At 41.1% G+C, this 22858-nt stretch overlaps 2 protein-coding genes across 6 annotated transcripts in view; one reads left to right on the forward strand and one right to left on the reverse strand.

Annotated features, from left to right (window-relative positions):
- The window catches only part of LOC26515191 (unconventional myosin-VIIa), a 381684-nt gene that overhangs the window by 310630 nt on the left and 48196 nt on the right, over nt 1–22858 (forward strand). For 4 of the 5 annotated variants that reach the window (XM_014904700.3, XM_044714626.1, XM_044714624.1 and 1 more), the window contains one exon: nt 408–631. In XM_014904700.3, the coding sequence (XP_014760186.1) occupies nt 408–631 (224 nt within the window). Of the gene's footprint in view, nt 1–407; nt 632–13000; nt 13137–22858 lie in introns of those variants that run through there. The other variant, XM_044714625.1, reaches the window with a different exon arrangement.
- On the reverse strand, nt 557–21724 carry LOC123257094. The gene is made up of 3 exons (XM_044714628.1): nt 20869–21724; nt 20649–20814; nt 557–681 (listed from the first exon to the last, which is right to left on the reverse strand). The coding sequence occupies exon 1, from the start codon at nt 21722–21724 to the stop codon at nt 21113–21115; it is 612 nt and encodes a 203-aa protein (XP_044570563.1). The 3' UTR covers nt 557–681; nt 20649–20814; nt 20869–21112.

Below are 22858 nucleotides of genomic sequence, written 5' to 3' on the forward strand. Positions count from 1 at the left end.
TTTCTGACTAGGATCTTAAACTGGGCTCTTTTTTTGCCCAGATCGCAGCTTTATTTTATACTTATTGGCATTTACACAAATTTATTTTCTGCGTTCCTTACCTCATGGGGGAAAACGTCAGGGTGTCCCCAAGGACCAAATTTTAAGAGGAGCCCCTTATAATAATTAGGTATTACTCCAATGCGCTTCGTTTCAAAACTGTTTTTAATTCATACAATTCTCTTTCAAGAAAGATACATGAAAATCTTAAATCTATTTAAAACTACTTATCAACGGCACGCTGAAATGCTATGTTTCTAATATATATTTTAAAATTAATATTTTTAGGAATAATTATAAAAAAATTTTATTTTAAAAGTGAAAAACAACAGATTTTAAACAAATTTAAACCAAAAAAATTTTTTCAGGAGCTATGGAAGTACATGAAAGGTGATCTTGGCGCAGAACGTGAGTTACAAATTATTCAATATATTATTGGATTAGGAATTGAGAGAGAAGAGTTAAGAGATGAAATATTCATACAATGTATACGCCAAGCAACAAACAATCCGAGTGCCGACTGGACGGATCGAATTTGGCTTCTTATGTGTCTTATAATTGTCGCATTTCAGCCAAGTAAACAACTGTTCAGGTAAATCCGTTTATTTTTTGTGTACTTAAGTTTCCGTGCGTGTTCGGTACCTGAAAAAATTTTCAAAATTCCCTTTCAAGAATTAGTTCAAGATATTTGAAGTATTTTGTTTATTTACATATAATCTAATAAGATCAACAGACGCGAATGATTCAAAGTGACGGCGATTATAAAAGAAAGCGGGCGCGGCTCAACGCTTTAAAATATAGGGGTGGCGACCGAAAATGAACAGAGAGTGTGCAAACGACAGAGATGGTCCTTAATACGACGGCAAATGCCGGTGGCCGTTCAAGTGAAAGGACCAGGAGGGAGGAGTGTGTGCTCGGGAAAAGGCAGCAATGCATTGTAAAGTTATAAGGGTATCCTCATGTTAGATCCGCCAAGCTTGGAAAAAATCATAGAAAACCAAAAATTAATATAAAAATTCGGAGATTTCATCGGATCGGATGAGAATTCCAAAGATATGGTAACTTAACTGGTACCATTTTTGAATTTTAGTTGGTATAAATACATTTCAAAAATGAAATGTACTAAAAATAATTATGGTCAAGGCCATTACATGGCCTACATAATTCAATATATGGTAAAATTTGATAAATTTATTTTCTTAGGTGTACCGCGGAAACTGTGGGTGATAGAACCTATGATTGTTCTGGACTTTGGTTCAGGGGAGCCTAAAGGTTATGGAGCCGGTAAAATTATGCGTGGAGAAAAAAATGTCGGAAATTGTCGGCCTGTGTTATAAAGTGCCAATTACTGAAACGATTGGGGAAAAGATCAATGGCTACATTCTAGCTCGCGTCAGTAATTTCTATCGCTTTCACTGTCTCCAAGACTTACTCCCGCAGGCATGAAATGTGCCACTTGAGATTTTTTACTTTTGTTGGTGAGGAACAATTTAGATCACTAGTAAATCTATTCTGGAGACAAAGCTTAACGTCATCAGCGTACATAGGGACAAGTGAATTATTTAAGGCAAGGGGCATGTCGATAATAAACAATGTAAAAAGTAAAAGTCCAAGATTACTTCGTTGGCGCACATCAGATGTGACGCGAGCATGAGTAAACATGAGTAAACGTTGGGTTTTCCCAGAAAACTTGAAATCCAGATTAGGAGATCAGTTGGGAATCCCTAAAGACTGAGTTTACTAAGAAGAGGGGAATGGTTAACAGAGAACAGTGTCAATGACACCTGCTTGTATGCCATTCCGGAACCTTTCATTGACAATAGATGTTAGCTCCAATAACTTGGTAGTGATGGGCGGTGATATTATTATTGAACTACAAAGGAGTTGCTTTGGAATGGATACGCACGGTTAAAGTGGACCGAACCACGAAGTGTCTTGAGTAACAGACTATTATTGAATGTTTATTTAAGATTCTTGATGTTCTTTTATTTTAATCTGTGAAGCGAACTTGTGAAGCGGATTTATTGAAGCGAACGGATATTTCCACGGCACGCAAGTTTATATATTCACATGCCATTAGATTGGACCACTCCACCATCAACCGTACTTAACTGATGCTCTCGGATAGTCTCATAATCGTCTTAACAATAAAATTAACAAATTTATTGTTAATATGTAAAGCTAGCGGATCCTCATTTTCACCAAATTCAGCTAGCCTCAGACTGAGCTGGTGAAGGTGGAGTCCCATCGCAGTTCCGTTTCCAAGACAAAGAAGAAGCGCCTCCGCAAGGGGCTCAGCAAGAAGGAGAAGTATTACAGACACCGTCGTCACTTCAAGCAGCGCATGGAAAATCGTCTGGCCGGGATCTGCACAGTTGTGGTTAGTGTAATAGGTCATATATTACCCAGTGTGGATGTAAAGCCGCTCTTGGAATTTGGAAGCGAAATGGCTACCAAGATGCCATCGCCCAGCTGCAGTGACAACGAGGATGACGACCACGATGACGGAGTGTGCCGAGTGAGCTGCTGAGGACGGCGTCCGGAGGTACAAGGTGGGCAGTCAACAAATTGTGCCTGCCTTCATGATGCTGTTGAAAGCTCATCTTCCAAAGGGGGGAGTATGTGGGGTCAAGCATCCGCCGGAAAATTTGGCCGGCAATAATTTATTGAATTTGTTTATCTTTTTTTTTATCTCAATGTCTCTATTTTTGTCGCCCGCTTTCGTGAATTTTATCGGCCCCCTGCATCTGCCGCGTACAGATGGCTGAAATGGTCCAGCCCTTGTGTGAGAGCTCTGTTAACCCAGTCGAGAGTATTTTAATATCATTTAATTAAATATCATTTAATATACTGTTATTGTCAATTCTGAAACTTAAAATCTCAGATGTTCATAGACGTTCTAAGACTTTCTTAGAATATATTTTATAGTTTGTAGAGGGTAATTGCTTGATCTAAAAGGCTCCTGGTAATTATGTAAATCTTTTTCCATAGGCAAGATGTTAAGAGGAGCCCCGTAAATAATCGTGTTACTCCAATGAGTTCCGTTTCAAAACTGTTTTTATTTCATACACTTCTCTTACAAGAAAGATGCATGAAAACCTTAAATCTATTTAAAACTACTTATCAACGGACTGCACGCTGACATGGTATGTGACCCTTTATTAAGTGCTTCAAGTGCACCACATAAATATTTGGTTAGACTGCAGGAGATCGTCTTTCAAACCATGCTGTTAATCACTTATTCCCATGGGTCCAATCTCCTACATTCTATGTTGAAATTCTTATCGTGTTCAATGCTTGAACACAAGACAACTAAAAATGCATAAATAGTTGCTCTCCTTTAGCTGGCTGTTGAGAGATTTTAGTTTGCTGCTAGCGAACAATTAGCTGGACACGCTACGACTACCGAAAGTGGTCGAGAACAGAACGTTTTTTCTGGATAATGATCGATTTTAAATATCTTGGATCGACTGCTGGTCTTTTGATATTGTCAGAGACTTTGCTCTAATGAAGTGATAAGTGTTGTGTCATTATTAAGTGGGTGCCATTAAACTACCGATTGAAAGGGGTGAAGAGAGTCTTGAGTGAAGATCCTATTGCTTTCCTAAAATAAATCTTTTTGAATTCCATATGACGGAACGGAGTCAATGATTGATTTTAGTCATTTATTGGTGATCGAATTGGATGGTAGAATCGCGAAATTAACAATTTATAAAGTGTGGATTGTGTTACAATATTTTGTCGACTTTTTATACCCTTGTAGAGGGTATTATAATTTTGGTCAAAAGTGTGCAACGCAGTGAAGGAGACATCTCCGACCCTATAAAGTATATATATTCTTGATCAGGATCACCTCCTGAGTCGATATAAGCAAGTCCGTCTGTCTGTCCGTCTGTCTGTCTGTTTCTACGCAAACTAGTCTCTCAGTTTTAAAGCTACCGGGTTAAAACTTTGCACACACCCTTCTTTCTGGTGCAGGCAGTATATATATCGAAACGGCTATAGCTGCCTATAGCTGCCATATAACTGATTGATCGGAAATGCCATTAATTCGTTGATTTTCAGTTGCCAATTAAACATAGTTCCGGTGTACTGGGCGACTGGTACTCACAGGCTCTACGTCATTTCCAGCCATAGGAGAGTAAACTCTCTCTCATCCCGACCTGTGCAACAGCTTTCGGCCTTACATAGAGGAGTTTCTTAACCTAGGTCATATGTCCCTGGTTCCGCCGGAGTTGCATCGAGCTTGCAAATTTTTTCTGCCACAGCACTGTGTGCTGAAGAAGAAAAGCACCACGACTAAACTTATTGTGGTGTTTGATGGGTCCGCTGTTACTACCATAGGTTATTCTTTGAATAACATCTTAATGGCTGGTCTTGTCATCCAACCAAAGCAGTTTCACATCCTGCTGCTGTTTCTGAGGCGCTGACTGGTGACATTTGTAAAATTTACCGTTGTGTGAGATTCTCCTCTGGATGAGCTGCAAACATGTAAATTGGACACTGTTATATATGGAACAAAGTCGGCTTCGTATTTATCTGTGCGAGCGATTCACCAATTGGTTAAGGACGAGGTCAAGGACTTTCTATTGGATTCGAAATCTGACTTCGAGATTTTTACCTTTTGATGACGGCAGCTTCACGATTTAACGAAGACGTTAGGATTGGCATGAGATCTTTCCACTGATCAGCTGCTGCTTTCTTTTTTCTGCTTTTCAGTTCATGTCGAAATAGACCCGACGTTCGGTCTGATCTTGAATAGCGCGCTTGTACGATCCGCTTGGCCTAGTCGGTCCATTCGTTTTCAGGTCGCCAGGTGCTGAGAGCTGACTCCTATGTGCGAAATCTCATGTATCGCCTCTTAACAATAACTGTGCCGAAGTTAGATCTGGTTAACATTCTAGACGTTTACAAAGGGAAGTATTTTTGTTGGTGCGACTCGTTGTATTATCCTGGTTTCGAGATGAGCCAGCCAGGTTTAACGTTTTCCTCGCTAACCGCGTGTCAACCATCTGACTCATTCCATGGAGTGACGTTATGTACCTACGTCACAAAATGCAGCCGACGTCTTATCTCGTAGGGGTCTTCCTACTGAGTTTATCGTATCCAGTTTATGGTTTCAGGGGCCGTCCTATCTTATAAAGGTACAAGAAGACTGGCCTGGGACGATAGTAGTGGAGAAGCCAGCTTTAGAACTTCACCCTTCAATTTTATTGGTGAAATCGCCATATACAGACCTCGTGGCGACATGCAAATACGCAAACTTATTTCCAGCTCTTGCTGAAGTGTTTGCGTACGACTATAAGTTTGGCAGACGGGTCTGTCATAAAGGATTTACCGTTCATGATCTCAAGGAGGGGCTCGCATGCTTTTGTGGGCTGTTCAGCGCACTCATTTAGATGATGAAATACAAACTCTCGCTGGAGTGTTTGCGTACGACTATAAGTTTGGCAGACGGGTCTGTCATAAAGTATTTACCGTTCATGATCTCAAGGAGAGGCTCGCATGCTTTTGTGGGCTGTTCAGCGCGCTCATTTGGATGATGAAATAAAAACATTACAGACAAAGGGAATGGTTGCCTACTCCAGCTCGCTGGCTTGATCCCTTTTTGAATCAGTTTTGATTGCTTCGAGTAGACGGGCGACTCAAGAACTCATCCTTGGATTACGATGGTCGTCAACCAGTAATTTTTTCCAAGCAGCCTTCCGGGATCACAAAGCATAATCGTTAGCTTTCATGAGCAGAACGTGCACGCTGTACATCAATCGTTATTGGCGAAATGAATGCATGTTATGTTTTCAGACAAAGCCGCGTTTTTTGGATCATGTAATGGGCGATCTTTCAAAGGATAGATCTATTTATAAGTTCTTTTCTATCTGGAAGAAGCCTCGACAGATTTGGTCTGACAACGCCACTAATTTCTTTGGAACCAAAAATTGTGCAGAAAAAATTGTGATTGCTGCCCCTTCCAGTTAGGGTTAAACGCTCATTTTCAAACGGGTGGAGAATATCGGGTCAAGCAGCCACCGCAAGTCTGACCTGCGATAATTTATTGAAATAGACATCAGTGACGTCACACTGTTCTACCGCCGTTGTTATGCTACCCCCATCCACTCTCGTTCGCTCTTTATATATCTTTTCGCGTCGCCCGATCTGCCGTCATGCGTTATCTTTGTCTCATATCTCGCGGTATCTCAGTCGCTCCGAAGTGTCGAGCGTTAAGCCGCGCTCCCGCGTTTACTTCGGTTACTCTTCAAACTCTAACCCCTAACAGAAATTTGCAATCCTCAAAAAATTTAAATAAATATAAATATATAATAAATATATATTATAAATATATAAATCAAACTAATTATGAGTTTATTTAAAATCTGCAGTTCTGAACTTAACCTACAGAAAACGCTCGTTGACTTAAAAATAAATAAATTTGTTTCATATTTAATATATGATGTCATATGAATATCAAATACTTTGAAAAAAAGATAGTCATAAAGTTTTAGTTTAGTATAGTTATAAATAATTAGTAAAAACAAAAGACATTTTTATTAGTTGGATTCGAACCCTTCATTTCGTAGGAACATATACCAACATTTCCTAGGCGGTAACATTACCTCTATATATATTTTTTTTCGGATCGTATGTATATAGTTGGTGAGAATTTCACCATCAACCCCAAGCATCTTTAAAAATAGCAAGGTTGTGCCATATATATGACAGCTATAAAATATAGTCAGCCGATCCTTATAAAATTTGGCAGATTGGATTGCTTTGTGTTTTTTAAGATTAAAGGTTGGGACTATCTACACATGGTATATTTGGCCAATATATTTTATGTACAAAATTTCATAAGGATCGGCCGACTATAGCTTTCATAGACCGATCGGAATTTTTAAGTTAGAAAGATGGGACTTGATAAAGATTCCATATTGGAAAATCTAATCCGATTTGCCAAATTTCATCGAACTATCGGAAATGGAACAAATTTAACTGCAAGGGTATATCAACTTCTGCTCCGCCCGAAGTTAGCTTAGCTATATATAACACATTTCTCCATGTAATTAAGAACTTAGTTAGTATTTTGGTTTCTTAAAATTCTTTGGCTAGAAACTCTGGACGGCTTGGCGATTTCAAGTGCTTAGGCGAATTGGTATTCCAGGCAAGGGTCGAGCTGGTTAATCAGGTTCTTGGGGTTCTAGGGGGGTGTATTCTTTCCTCAGTCCTGAATTGATGCAGGTATCGCAAAAGTTTACAAAAATTTATATATTAATTTATTTACAAATTTATATATCTTGATCAATGTTAGGAAACCAAAAATGTTGCCTGACATGTTATCTAAAGCAAGAGTTTCAGTATATGGCCGCGAAGTTCAGATGGAATTATTACACGATTCGTATCTGCGTATACTTTTATTGAAAATTTACAAGATCACTGTGAAAAAAATGCTAATTTTCTTTTTTTTGCGCGGTTCCCACTGCATACGTACAGCCCACCTCCATTCCAACCGACCGAGGGACGCTGCCGCGTGACGTACGGCTCGAATCGCGGGAATAGATCCGAGATAGTTAAGCGAAAAGTAGGAGAAAGATATCACGAGGAAGAGTGTTGCACAGATAAGGCGGTTAATATAAGCGATTTAAGATTATTAGTAGAGCAAAGTGACAAGATGTGGTAGAGACCCTTGTAGTCCGAACATAATACCCTGAACGGATCGTGTTGGGCATATGTCGAACTACAATGGCTGAGGAGTAGAGGACGAAAGTTTCTAGTCCTTCTACTAGGAACGTTAAAATTTAAGCATGTTAGTAAATGCTAAAATAGTATGATTTCTGCAGGAGCTGCAGGGATGAAGAGGAGGTAGAATCGGTATCGCACCTCTTATGCCACTGCCCGGCACTCGGACGCAGCAGGCTCAAACACTTCGGGTCCGAAGAACTCTCGGACCTTAACGATCTCTCAGAGATCTCTCCACGCGGACTGGTTGCCTTCATAAAAAAAGCAGGCTGGGACCATGGGCCGCCATAGGTAGTCTAGGCATATATACGCACCCTGGTAGACAGGAAGGGGGGGGGGGGGGGGGGGGTAGCATCTCGGTGAAACCCTTGCTCCAGCGGCAGCACAAGGAGCCCTTGCGGCTCAAGTGGAAGTGAGGGGGTATTCTATGACCCCCTTGCATCACCGCCCTAACCTAACCTAACCTAGTAAATGCTGGCTGTCTATATTTCCATAAATAAGATTATAAAGAAACATGACACCCAGCATCGTTCTACGGTTTGTTAATGATGGTAAGTTGATTAGTAAAAGTCTACTACGATAAGAGTAGACCAATTAAGTCCCCTAAGCGCAAAAGTAAGGAAGTTTCTTTGTACAGATTCAATGTGATCTAGGTACCTCCATATTGCGGACTCCAGACACACAATCCATACTCAAGAATCGGACGGACAAGTGATGTATATAACATTTTAGTTATGTACGGGTCATTAAATTCTTTTGACCATCTTTTAATAAAACCAAGCACACCCATAGCTTTATTAACCATGGTAGATATATGGTCGGTAAATTTAAGTTTCAAATCTAATAGGACACCTAGATCGTTAACCTGAGTTAATCGTTCTAAGGCGTTCCAATAGAGAAAGTACATAGCCTGGTAAGGACTAGATCGGTAAAAAGACATGAGTTTACATTTCGATCCTGTTGAGCTATCAGCGTTTTGATAGCGGCCGAATTAATAGACCAGGTTCAATTTTACAAATCAATTTATTATGGGTCAATTTAACCCCAAAACAAATTCCGCGGCCGGTCCAAAACAATGCCGAATTGCAAGTAATAAAACCTAAGAGCTTGCGCAGAAGCTCCACCAAAGCTCCCAAAGTGCATGCGCTACAAAAGTACAACAAAGCGCATGCGAATCTGGGAGAAACAAAGAATATAATACAGCTGATAACGGGCAATTAGTGGACCGCTGCGGCTAGTTACACTGGTAGAATTAAATTGCAATAATTATGATTTTTGATGCTGGCACAAGTCCCAACAGATCCATTAAGCTTTAGATTATTTGATAAACACCAATTTTGAAGATTATCCAAATCGGATTGAAGTCTAGACTGGGCGCTAATGAATTTATACTGAAGGCATAGCTTAACGTCATCAGCGTACATAAGTACAAGTGAATTAATTAAGGCAAGGGGCAAGTCGTTAATGAACAGTGTAAAAAGTAGGGGTCCAAGATGGCTTCCTTGGGGCACCCCAGATGTGGCGCGGACTAAACGCGTGGTAACATCTTTAAAGAAAACATCTTGGGTTCTCCCAGATAAGTAGCTCGAAATCCAGATAAGAAGATCAGTTGGGAATCCCAAAGGACTGAATTTACTTATAAGAAGCGAATGGTTAACAGAGTCAAATGCTTTACTGAAGTCAGTGTAAATGACGTCTGTTTGTAAGCCATTCCGGAAGCCATCCGTGATAAAAGATGTTGGTGGTGGTGGAGCGGCGCTCCATGAAGCCATGCTGGCACGGAGTTATTATTGAACTACATAGGTGTTGCATTGAACTACATAGGTGGAGTGATAAGTTTTTCAAAAAGCTTTGGAATTGCTGACAATTTAGAGATGCCTCTATAATTTGCAGCGTCGGTTTTTTTCCCTTTTTTATGCAGCGGAATAATGAAGGATTCCTTCCACATAAAATGAGTTTAAAGTGAAATAAAATTTTTGTAATGCTAAGTTTATATCATCGCATGCCAGTAAATCAGACCAATCAAATTCCGAAATTATCGTATTTAATTTCATAAAGTCAGCCTTACGAAAGAAACGAACTTTATGAGATTTAAGTGTAGACTTAAGGTCAAGTAAGGAGATGTTTTCAATTGAAAGCTCAAGAGTGGGATGATATGGATCCTCAGGGTCAGAAAGGGGCAAAGTTCTAGAAAGAGTAATTCCAACAGGATCAGAAACGAAACATAAGTCCAACAGCCGACCTAAAGAATTTCTAACGTGGTTAATTTGCCCGAGTGACACGTCAAAAATGCCCACAGGGAAGTCGTGGTGGGAGTTAAGCTGTAAAGACGGTGAATTGACCATATACATTTGACCATATAAGTTCTGGGATATTAAAGTCACCCAGAGCTATCAGCTGGTCACCACCAGACAGACGATCGAAAACCAAACGAATAGCGGACAAATGTTGCCAGTATGTTGGCGGTTCGGACGAAGGTGGTATGTAAGAACAGGTAACATACAAAGATTGATCGGACAAAGTGATTTTGATGCAAAGGAATTCAATGTCACCAAACTCTTGTGATTTTACCTCTTCAGAAGCGAGTTTGGAGTCTACAGAGATTAACACTCCTCCTCCTCTTCGCAGAGTTCTGTCACATCTAAAAGTGGTGTACCTACTAGGAAAAACTTTGGAGCCTAAGATCTCCGGCTTTAACCAAGTTTCTGTAAATACAATAATGTGAGATGCAAAGAAAGAACTATCAGAATACAGTTTGGGAAGTTTACTACGTAACCCTCTTGTATTCTGATAGGTAAGTGTTAGAGAAGACATTAGTTTTTTAAAACTGAGGGAGATGAAGTGGAAGGTTGGTCAGTGGCCGTAACATGTGGGAGTTTTACACCCACAGGTTTGGTTTTTTTTTTTTCACCGTACTTGGCTGATGTTCTTGGACGAAAATATTTTCTGGCCAAAAACTGGCGGAACAAATCGTCTTGAACATCTGTAAGGGCACACGTATTTTGAAAGATGACGTGTGCCTGGTGTATGAATATTTAAATTTTGTAATGTCCACCACCTTTATGTCGACTTTTGTTTTGGCTTTGATGTAAGCCGAGATATCAATCTCAGAAGTATCAGGGGCAAGCCGGGAAACAAAAATATGTTTCGATGGTGGGATCACCTGCAAGGGTTTTGGTGCCGCCGTAACTAATACAGCGGCATCAGTACGTACCAGGGTGACTGTTACAGGGGTTTAAATTATTGGGTCTGGGATCACTTGTAGCGATGCCACAGAGGACATTTGCTCATTAATCCTGAGATTTTCACAGGTCCGGCCCTTGGGGTGGCCAGAGATATAAGCGGCTGCATAGTTGTCGGCTGAGCAGGCTGAAGATTATTCGCCACAAGCACATCACTAAAAGAGGATTTATTACGCTTTGGAGACTCGTTTAGTAGTTGAAGACTACTAAACTGTGTATCGAGCGCACAGAGTTGGTTATTGATTTTACGAAAACCGCTAATCAACTCCTTGAATCCGCTTTTAGTCTGCCTCATGAACGATCTCATTTCGTCCTGAACAGCACGACAACCGTCACAGCAAAAGTGGAGACCAGACCTACGTGAGATTGCATCCCAAACTGAGGCCTTGAAATCGGCACTCTTAGCGTGTAAAACGTTTTCACAGAGCCAGCAGTGGCTGGGAAGACGAGATTGTCTTATTACAAGACTTCAACGCACAGACCAATTTAAATTCCTTAATTATTAAAAATTTAAATAATCAATTTATTAAAAATTCAATTATTAATTTATTAATAATATTGATGAACCTTGTACCACTGCACCAGGGAAACGAAAGAGGGAGATTGAAGAGAGAAGAGAGATAAGAATCTCTATTGAGCGAGAAATAGGAGCAATAGAATAGAAGCAACACCGTAAAAGATGAAGAAGCAGAGCAGGGCTATGTTTGGAAAAAAAATTTATTAAATTATTATTTTACCTCCAAATATATCACTGCACACGCGAAGCTATTCGGATCTATGAATTGCAATTTATTATTTTTTTTTTTAAGTGAATAGAAATGAAAACCGATTGTTTATGGAAAGCTAATAAGGAAATTTTATGAAAACGCAGTGCGCACAAAAAAACACGTCTGTCCGCTTTGAGATAAAGAGAGGAAGATGATTATTCTTCCAAAGAATTATATATATTTAACTTCTGTCTTTTGTTTCATTTCAACAAGCTATAGAGCAAAAAAAATAATTAAACTGTTGAGCGATCAGAGTTTTGATAGCGTCCGAATTAAAGACGAGATTCGATAGTTTATATTCAATTTATTAAGCTAATTCCGCACAATAAAACAAATAGCGGCCCGCCAATAACAACTTCCAAAATACAACAAGAAGAAGAACCGCTTTGGCGCAGAAGCTCTTCCAAAGCTCCCAAAAGCGCATGCGCTACAAAATGACAACAAAGTGCATGCGAATCTGGGAGACAAAAGAGAAGATTAAATGCCGCTGCAAATAAACAAATTATCAATATTCTTATTAGCCTATCTGGTGGCTGCTTAGCCCAACATAAACAAAATTGAAGATAATCTATATTTGAAATAATTGACCCTTTTTTACGGAGTCAAATTTAAAATTGTTGACATTATATATCAACCTCATAGCGCAATCGTTAAACATGAAAAAATGTTGCACATTTTTGCACATATTAAATATTATTAAAACTTTATTATTAAAACTATTAAAACTTATTTGCATTAAGAGATACATATTTTTCTCGTTTTTTTGTCTGATGGGTTTATGCTTTTATGGGCACATCTTTGGTTGCGTTTTTGAAGAGCACATGTGCGAGCCGGATCATTTCATCTACATAGTTAAACAAACAACCGTCTTTTATTCACGAGCGATCCAGCACAAGTCGGCTACCCACTCGCTATGTGTTTGTAAATGCTTGATCGCTCATCTGAAAAACTCATTTGAAAACATTTGAAAATCCTACATATCATTCAAATACGTTCATTCAAATACGTAAGAAGGAGGGCATACAAATTCACATGCGAACATATATCTATGTGCGAATTTATAGAGTTGCCTATTATGTTAGAGAATGCAATGTATGGTACCGTTAGTATAAGGGAGGAGAGTTGAAGTATGGGTTTTTTATGGGTTAATAGCGTTATGACCCCAGACAAGGACACCTTCACAAAGCTGAAGAAATTAGCAAGTGTTTTTACACTTTCCAGCCCCGAGATAAACGCGCCTGCCAGATCGTCATTAAAGGCTTTCACCACTCCACCGAACTAGAAGATATCAAGGAGGGTCTCAGCCGCTATTGAGACAAGGACAGGGATGTATACAATGCAACCCAAAAAGGTATGTACAATGATGCCACTGAACTTATTTTTTGTAAACCTCGAACAGACCAACAACAATAAAGAGGCCTTAGATGTAAAACTGCTATGCTACAGAATAGTCATGGTTGAGCCACCAATGAAATTTACCAATGAGCTGCTCAATGTCAACGCAGGCCTTCGGCCATACTAAACGTGAATGCCAACAAGAGCATCGGTCAAGTGTGGAGATAAACACGCAACTTCTGAGTGTGAAATGATGCCAGCAAATCTGCCCTCTGCCTCCATTGCGATGGCCATACACTGGCTCATATGATGGCCTGCCTACAAAAGGGCCCAGAGCGCCTTAGGTCCCAAGCAAACAGACCCACGAAGTAAACAACCTTACTTTAGTAATTTCACCTGCTCCATAACCCTTAAGCTCCCCTGAACCAAAGTCCAGAACAAACATAGGTTCTATCACCCACAGTTTCCGCGGTACACAGAAGAGAAGAAATTGATCAAATTTTATCATATATTGAATTATGTAGGCCGTGTAATGGCGATGACCATCATTGTTTCCAGTACATATCATTTTTGAAACCAACTAAAATTAAAACAAGAAAGGAAAGCTAACTTCGGGCGGAGCCGAAGTTGATATACCCTTGCAGTTCAGTCGCTGTCCGCTAGGTGGCGCCACGCATCTTATATTATTAGATATATAGTGGATCGTATATAGTCGACCGATCCTTATGAAATTTGGCAGATCAGATTGTTTTTCCCAAAATAGAATCTGTACCAAATCCCATCTTTCTAACATAAAAAACACCAAAGTTATGCCAATTTCGATCGTTCTATGACAGCTATAGGATATAGTCGGCCGATCCTTATGAAATTTGTATGTATTATGTACATACGATATTTTGGTCAAACATAACATGTGTGAAAAGTCCCAACCCTCTAACTTAAAAAACACCAAAGTTATGGCATTTCCGATCAATCAGTTATATGGCAGCTATAGGATATAGTCGACCGATCCCGGCCGTTCCGGCTTATATACTACCTGCAAAGGAAAGAAGGATGTGTGCAAAGTTTCAACTCGATAGCTCTAAAACTGAGAGACTAGTTTGCGTAGAAACCGACAGACAGACAGACAGACAGACGGACAGACGGACATGCTCATATCGACTCAGGAGGTGATCCTGATCAAGAATATATATACTTTATAGGGTCGGAGATGTCTCCTTCACTGCGTTGCACACTTTTGACCAAAATTATAATACCCTCTGCAAGGGTATAAAAATGGTATCTAGGAGTTACCATATCTTTGGAATACTCATCCAAAGTTGAAATCTCAGATTTTCTACATTAATTTTTGGTCTTCTATGATTTTTCCCCAAACATTTTTCTATGGAAGATTTTTATTTTCTTTGTGAAATCAGTAGATCATACCATGTTTTAATTTTGGATTTAAGGAAAAACTCGAAATAATTTTATTGAATTTAATATAGATGGTTAAACAATATTTTCTTCAATTAAATTGGAGTTTTTAATCTCATATTTTCAAAAAGTCATGGCTATCTAAAACTGTTTCTTTGTTCAAAACGTATCTATTGCAGGTTTAGATTGTTTAGTAAAGCTTTACAGAAGTTGTAGATAGCCTGATTGTAGATAGATACTGATTTCAATAAGAAAATAAAAATCTTCCATAGAAAAATGTTTGGAGAAAAATCTTTGAAGACCAAAAATTAATGTAGAAAATCTCTCCTCTTGAATTTTATTGTATGTTGTCACATCCAATGGGCTTACCCACGTTAACATCTTATAAATAATAACTCGCACTAACTGCTCTTTTTAATCTCCCCCTTTCTTTTCCCTGGTACAGTGGTTCAAGGTTCCAAAAACAAATAATAATAATAAATTAATAGTTTAATTTTTAATAAATTAAATTTTAATTTTTTAATAATTATAGAATTTAAACTTGTCTGTGCGCTGAAGTTTTGTAATAAGACAATCTCCTCCTCCCAGTCTACCATCCACTGCTGGCTTTGTGAAAACGTTTTACACGCTAAGTGTGTCGGGTTCACGGCCTCAGTTTCGCATGCTATTTCACTTAGGTCTGGTCTCTACTTTTGCTGTGACGGTAAATCCGCTTTTAGTGATGTGCTTGTGGCGAATAATCCTAAGCCTGCTCAGCCGACAACTATGCATCCGCTTATATCTCTGGCCACCCCAAGGGCCGGACGTGAGAAAAAACCCCCGTAATAGTCACCAACCGTCCGGACCCCCGGTAGGTACGTAGTCAACTTCCCAAACTGTATTCTGATAGTTCTTCTTTTGCATCTCACATTATAGTCTTTACAGAAACTTGATTAAAGCCGGAGATCTTAAGCTCCGAAGTTTATTCTAGAAGGTACACCACTTTTAGAATAGAACTCTGCGAAGGGGAGGAGGAGTGTTAATTTCTGTAGACTCCAAATTCGCTTCTGAAGAGGTAAAATCACAAGAGTTTGGTGACATTGAATTTCTTTGCATCAAAATCACTTTGTCCGATCAATCTTTGTATGTTACCTGTTCGTATATACCACCTTCGATGGAACCGCCAACATACTGGCAACATTTGTCCGTTTTGGTTTATTGGTATTCGTTTGGTTTTTGATCGTCTGTCTGATTGTGACCAGCTGATAGCTCTGGGTGATAAGGTCAAATTTTAAAAATTTCCCGTCTTTACAGCTTAACTCCCTCCACGACTTCCCTGAAGGCATGTTCGACGTGTCCCTCGGGCAAATTAACCACGTTAGAAATTCTTGAGGTTAGTTGTTGGACTCATGTTTCGTTTCTGATCCTGATGGAATTACCAGAACTTTGCCCCTTTCTACCCCTGAGGATCCATATCATCCCACTCTTTTTTTAATCGAAAACAATTGCTTAATTGACCTTAAGTCTACACTTAAATCTCATAAAATTCGTTTCTTCCGTAAACCTGACTTTATGAAATTAAATAAGTTAATCTCGGAATTTAATTGGTCTGATTTACTGGCATGTGAGGATGTAAACATCGCATACATCGATATAAACATATACTTAGTAACTCGGTCCAACCGTGCGTAACGCAGAATGTTATAGGAGTTATATTCACCGCTGCCGGATTCAGTTTACTCAGGATCCGAAGCAGTTTTATAACTTTGTAAACACTAAGCGCAAACATGTAAGTTAAGGTTTCCATCCAGTGGTCACCTGATCATGAAGAGTAGGGCCATGTTCTGAAGCGTTGATGATAAAATTTATTGCCGTGGATACTTAATTTTAATAATTTGATTATGAAGTAACTTAGTTAGAAATACAGAAATGTTCTCTTGTGACTTATTGTTAGGTTTGATTTTTAGGAAAATATTCTTTGGAGACGGATTCGGCTTGATGTTTTGCTGGTCAAGAATAGACTGACTTCTCAGAGTTGTGACTCTGTCGTCAGTTCCGGTCGTCAGTTCGATATCGGCCGATCTCCCAGTCCAACTCTATGTGTGGTTTCAGCGTGCGTGGTGTCAGCGTGTGTGGTGTCAGCTATCCAGTGTCAAGAGTCAGCGGAACATTCTAGTCAGCGTACATAGTTGCACTCTTGTGACATAGTTTCACTCTTGTGACATATCCGGGTGTAGTTGAACCCACAACACTTGAATATCGAGTGCCGGGTGATAACTACTCCCTCTCTAAAAGTCTGCGTCCCGCAGATCAATTGGCAGAATGGTGAGTTGTTGTCGACGTCTTCCTTGGATTTTCTATGTCCTCAACTATAACCCTCGTGGTTGATATTCCTTTGGTGGAAGTCAACTTCCTCCAGATGATAAACAGTATCAAGAAGACAAAGGAAAAGGTTACGCCTCGTGAATCGCCAGACATCAGCTGTATGTTTTGGGCGTTGACGTCATCGACGTATCCAAGCGAAGGTCGATAGCCAGTTACTGTTATGTTGGTTAGCACTGGTGGTAAGGCCATTGGGTGGCTTGCAGTATAGGCGGTGAATTTTTTGTCCCGGACTGTGATGATTTCGTTGTTAAACTGGACTGGATGTCGTTATTGATCCATTATAGTTGGAATGGAATAGTGTCCCATCCTTGACCAACTGCATGACCTGGTCAGTACTCCGAAGGTATGAGGATGCATGGCCACCCTTCAGGAGCCGTGGAATGCATGAGTTTTCCTCTAAAAGCGTTAAATCCTTTTTTTGGGCAGACATTGGAGCAACAGCTGCCCACTACTGCATACGTCTCTTCTCCGTTTAGTGCGAGCTTCTGGTGTTCGAGCACTATTTGCTTCCCGCCTGATACCGTTGGATACAGATGTACGAGTTCGTAACTCCTATTAGATACCTTGGGCAGGGATAAGATGTACAGTAATGCGGGAGATGTTTTGTAATGCGGAAGATGTTTTGATACGGGAGGTCCTTGAATTCTGCGAGTATCATTTCGATTTATTCGTGATCCAGGAGGTTCGTATTTGCCACTCCAGTTTTGGCAAGTTGACATGCCCTTGTGACTTCCGCTACTTGTTCAGCCAGGATGATTGCCTTGTGTAGTGTTGCCGTGACCGCATGAAGGTCGCCGTCTATCGCATTGACTCTCGCTACCACATCGTTCAATTGTTGAATTGATTTATAGCTGGCGTCGAAGAGTCGAGCTTTGATCCCAATTTGTTGGTCAATGTTTTTGGCGATCATTCTTTCAGAGTTGAGTATCGCATTTCAGTCCTCCGCGTCTGGTGATCCTGCTATCCACTTCCAGGCTGAACCCAGCCAGTTTATTTCCCGAGCTCTGCGTGATGATGGCCTCATTACTCTATTTATTCCCTCCGCTGCTTGCTCCAGGTAATGCCTCGTTATTGTGCTAACACGTTGATCCGTCAGGGTTGCCGCGTCTCGGCTAGTGTCGTCTACTAGCTGCATCATCCTTGACTGGTTGATGAAGTGTACCAGTTCAAATACTCCATTGATCCGCCATACTGCTCCTTGTTTCAGGGGAACGATGGGTGCGTCGTACTTGAATATGCGCGCGGCTGATGTGAGGCCGATGATTGTAAGACTTGTGGAGCAACGTGATCGAGAAGGAAAGAAAGGCTTGTGTACATACTATTCATGCTTATATTATATGTGTTCTACGTTTTTGTGTGTGTGTTAAAATAGAGAAATGTTTTGTGTGTGTTTTAAAATAGAGAGGTTTATAAAGCGCTCTTCAATTCCTCAAGTCTGATTTATGTAAATTTTTCCCTGACCTAGTTTTTATCGTCACTCCGCGATTTTCTTGGACCTCCTCGGGTCTGAAACGTTGTTTTTCCTTAGTTTTAATTTGCTTATTAGCGACGAAAACCATATCCCTCGACTCGTACTTTTTAGGTTCTGTTCTATTTATATTATGTCCTATGCTCATATTTGAATCGTTTGAAACAGTCGCACAATGATAACTGACCACGAAGTGTGCTTGACAGTCTGAGAATTTCTCAAGAATTTGGATGCGGACTTCTTTCGAACCTCTGTAGGCTCTGCGATTTTCCCTTTCTATAGCCTCAGAAATCTGCTCTGAATCGGACAAATCTTTCACCAATCTTTGCGTTATTCGAATTTTATACAGCTTAAAATTTTCAAAGCATTTGGATTGAAAGAATGGTAGGTAGGTTTCGGTCCTTCAATCCTTACTCCATTAATTATAGAGGGTTTAAGATATTTTCCGAGTAAACCTATTAGATCGGACATTGTCTCGTCGTTAAGTGGAATCAAGTGACGGACGTAACCAACGTGCGGGTGCTCACATGAGTACTCATGAGTACTTTGGTTTTCGTCGGAAATCAGTTGATTCCTAAACGCATTGATCGGCGCTTCCACATGTGGTAACAATTGGGAAGCATCTTCAAGCGCGCTGCGAACGGTGGCCATAGAGTCATAGAAGGGTGGATTGGACCTCGTTATAATTATTTATGATTTATGATATTGTCCTCGTTATAAAATTGTTCAAGGGTTTTATTTGTTTGAGTTAATTGGCTCAGTTGGTATTGAAGGGCTCGGATGTCTCGCTTGTCGGCGTAGTGAAGTGAGAGAATACGTTTAATTTCCGGCCAATCATCATCTTCTACATTATAAGAGCAGTGCGCCAAATCGGCGTCACCTCTTATTTTTTGCCTAATGTAAAGAGTGATGGACCTGTACAAAGGCTTGCCTATAATAATTTCATAGTCGTTAAAAATGGCTTGCGCCATGTTAACCCAGGATAAATATTTCCCGGGCTCCCCCTTAAAAGTCTGAAGTTCCTTCACATAATCTGGCTGAGTAGATGTTTCTTTACGCTCGTATTCAGTGCGCAGACGAACCAAAGGAACGGGTTGGGTTACCGTAGGGTTACGTTTTTCGGGATCTACTTCTTGCGTAGCTACCCTCGCCCCGACTTTATTAATATCCTCTTTAACTTCTATTACCTGGTCCAAAAGGGTCTTAAGGCTTTCATCGAATTTTTATACCCTTGCAGAGGGTATTATAATTTTGGTCAAAAGTGTGCAACGCAGTGAAGGAGACATCTCCGACCCTATAACGTATATATATTCTTGATCAGGATCACCTCCTGAGTCGATATGAGCATGTCCGTCTGTCCGTCGGTCCGTCTGTCCGTCTGTCAGTTTCTACGCAAACTAGTCTCTCAGTTTTAAAGCTATCGAGTTGAAACTTTGCACACACCCTTTTTTCCTTTGCAGGCAGTATATAAGTCTGAACGGCCGGGATCGGTCGACTATATCCTATAGCTGCCATATAACTGATTGATCGGAAATACCATAACTTTGGTGTTTTTTAAGTTGGAAGGTTGAGACTTTCCACGCATTATATATTTGACCAAAATATCTTGTGTACAAAATTTCATAAGGATCGGCCGACTATATCCTATAGCTGTCATAGAACGATCGAAATTGGCATAACTTTGTTGTTTTTAAGTTAGAAAGATGGGATTTGGTACAGATTCTATTTTGGGAAAAACAATCTGATTTGTCGAATTTCATAAGGATCGGCCAACTATATCCTATAGCTGTCATATAACTGATTTATCGGAAATGCTATAACTTCGTTGTTTTTCAAGTTAGAAGCATGGGAGTTTCAATGGATTCCTCCTTTGGCAAAATAATTCGATATGCCAAATTTCATAAGGATCGGCCGACTATATACGATCCGCTATATATCTAATAATATAAGATGCGTGGCGCCACCTAGCGGACTGCGACTTAACCGCAAGGGTATATCAACTTCGGCTCCGCCCGAAGTTAGCTTTCCTTTCTTGTTTTAAGGTGGATTTGATTTCTTCCATTGCGAGAGGGAGAGGGGAAAAAATTATATTCTGAAACTTATGGAATCAGTCCCTCGGGGCCGCAAGAGAATGACGTTAAATTGTATAAAAATAGGGTTATTCAATTCTTTTAAATTTTTTGTGATATAATTCAGTATTCGTTATTTTAGTTATTATTGTTAAAGCAAAAAAATTTTCAATTTTTATTTAGTTTGACTTGAGGAAAATGGAGGAAGCGCTTTACTCACCCTTTACAAGGTATAGGTGTATGGATCGTGTTCCTGTTCGTTTTTATTAAATTTCTTCTGATGATGAAGTGTCGCCGCTTGGCCGATCACAGGGAATGCCTTTACACACTTTAAACACTCTAGTGCTGGACAACAGTTCAGTTCTGTGTTTGTTGATGGTTTTATTCTGGAAGAGTTACATTAATTATATGTCTTTACAACTACTTAGTTTTTAACCTACCGCAGTTTCTCTTCCCTCTTATTGTGATGGCGCAAATCGGTCTAATTCCGCCAAATTGTTTCTCTCTGTTTACACTTTTTTTCGTTCGAGAGTTCACTATGCTCTCCGCCTCAATCAGCAGGTTCTTCAGTACGTGCACCTTGGGCGCAAGTTCTTTAATCGTGTGCGCCAGCACCTTCTTCACGCACTGCATCATCCTTTCCCAGGCGCCACCCTCAGCTGGGTTCGCCGGGCAATTGAAGATTCATTCGACTCCTTTGGACGACAGCTCGCCCTGGATCTGTGCAGGCTCGATCACTTCGCTGAACCTCCTGGCTTCGCGGTCGGCTCCATCGAAGTTCTTTCCATTGTCGCTCCTAATCCTGACGACGGGTTCACGTCGGCACATAAAGTTCCTCATGGCGATTATGCAGGAATCGGTGGACAAATCATTAACCATCTCCATAGCTCTGGTGGTTAGACATGTAAACAGTGCCACCCACCTCTTCTCCGTGCGTCGTCCAACCGTCACAAATAGCGGTCCAAAATAGTCCAATCCGGTGAACTTAAAGGGCCATCCGTTGGCTTCCAGCCGGTCCTCTGATAGGGGACCCATCTCGGGCTGAGTAGGTCGTGCCCTTCGCAGCTTGCAAACATTGTATTTGCTCACCACCCTTCGTAGCAGCCTCCGTAAGTTCGTAATCCAGAACTTCTGCCGGATCGCTCCGATGGTTGCCTCCGTGTTTTGGTGGCACATCCTCTCGTGGTGATGCTGCACGATCATCTCCGCCAGTGCCTCATCGTGACACAGAATGATCGGTCGACGTGCGCTGTATGGCACACACGTCGTGTCGTCGATCCTTCCACTGGCTCGCATTACTCCGTCCTCGTCGAAGTATGGGAACAGTCCATGCAATCGGCTGCCCTTGGCGGCCTTTCCTAGGTCGTTCTCAGCAAACGCTTCTCACTGCGATTGCCGTACTAGTGCGCGCTCAGCTTCAGCGCACTCCATCGACGTCAGTCCGTGATCCTCTCCATCGTATCGTAGTCCACGGCACCGACGAATAAATCTGAGCACCTATGCGATGCTCCTCAACAGTCGATTGTAGTTCGAGAATCTCTGCAGGGATATGAAATTTACTATGACCAAAGCAAACTCACATTTCATTTCCTCTTCGTCGGGCTTCGGAGGGATCCACCCCTCGCTCGATCTAGGCCAGCTCTCCTCTGGTTCTCGAAGAAATGGTGGACCGCTTAGCCATCTCCAACCGATGCTCAGGTCCACGGCCTTGCGCGGCCTCGTCGCGTCGTCTGCCACGTTTTCGCCAGACGGAATCCATCTCCACTGGGACGCCTCCGTGGATTCCAAGATCTCCGCCACTCGATTACCGACGAACTGTTTGTATCTCCGGTGGGTGCTGCTTATCCAGTGCAACACAGTCTTAGAGTCCGTCCATAATACGCAGCTGCTGATCGCCACACCGTGCTCTTGCTTGACGGTGTCCATCAGTCTTGTGCCCAATACTGCTGCTTGAAGTTCCAGCCGCGAGATCGACATATTCCTCATCGGAGCGCATTTCGTCTTGGAGCTTACGAAATGCGCCTGCACGTCTCCGTTCTCGTAAGTGGCCCGCCAATAGGCCGCTGCTGCGAACGCCGACTGACTGGAGTCCACAAAGATGTGCAGCTGTAGCATCCGCACGGGTCCACCGCCGAAGTAGTAGCGCGGACATCGGAACTCTTCGATCTTGCTTATTTCTTGCCGCCAATCCTCAAAGGCTGCGGCCAAATCAGCTGGTAGCGGCTCGTCCCAGTTGACTCCTTTCCGCCAAATCTCCCTCATTAGCAATTTGGCAGTCACCATGTAGCAGCTCAGGAATCCAATCCGGTCAAACGTGGACATGACCAGGCTTAGGAACTCCCTCTTGGTAGGGACGCGTTCCCCTGTCATCACGATTCTCGGGACTCGATGATATTTGATGCCGAACTTGAATTCATCTGTAGCCGGCTG

Source organism: Drosophila ananassae, chromosome 2R (genome assembly GCF_017639315.1).
Source record: "Drosophila ananassae strain 14024-0371.13 chromosome 2R, ASM1763931v2, whole genome shotgun sequence".
In the NCBI taxonomy this organism is placed as follows: Eukaryota; Metazoa; Arthropoda; class Insecta; order Diptera; family Drosophilidae; genus Drosophila; species Drosophila ananassae.

Coding starts and splice junctions, on each gene's coding strand:
- LOC123257094 (XM_044714628.1), bottom strand. CDS start 21,724: ATGCGAGCCAGTGGAAGGATCGACGACACGACGTGTGTGCCATACAGC.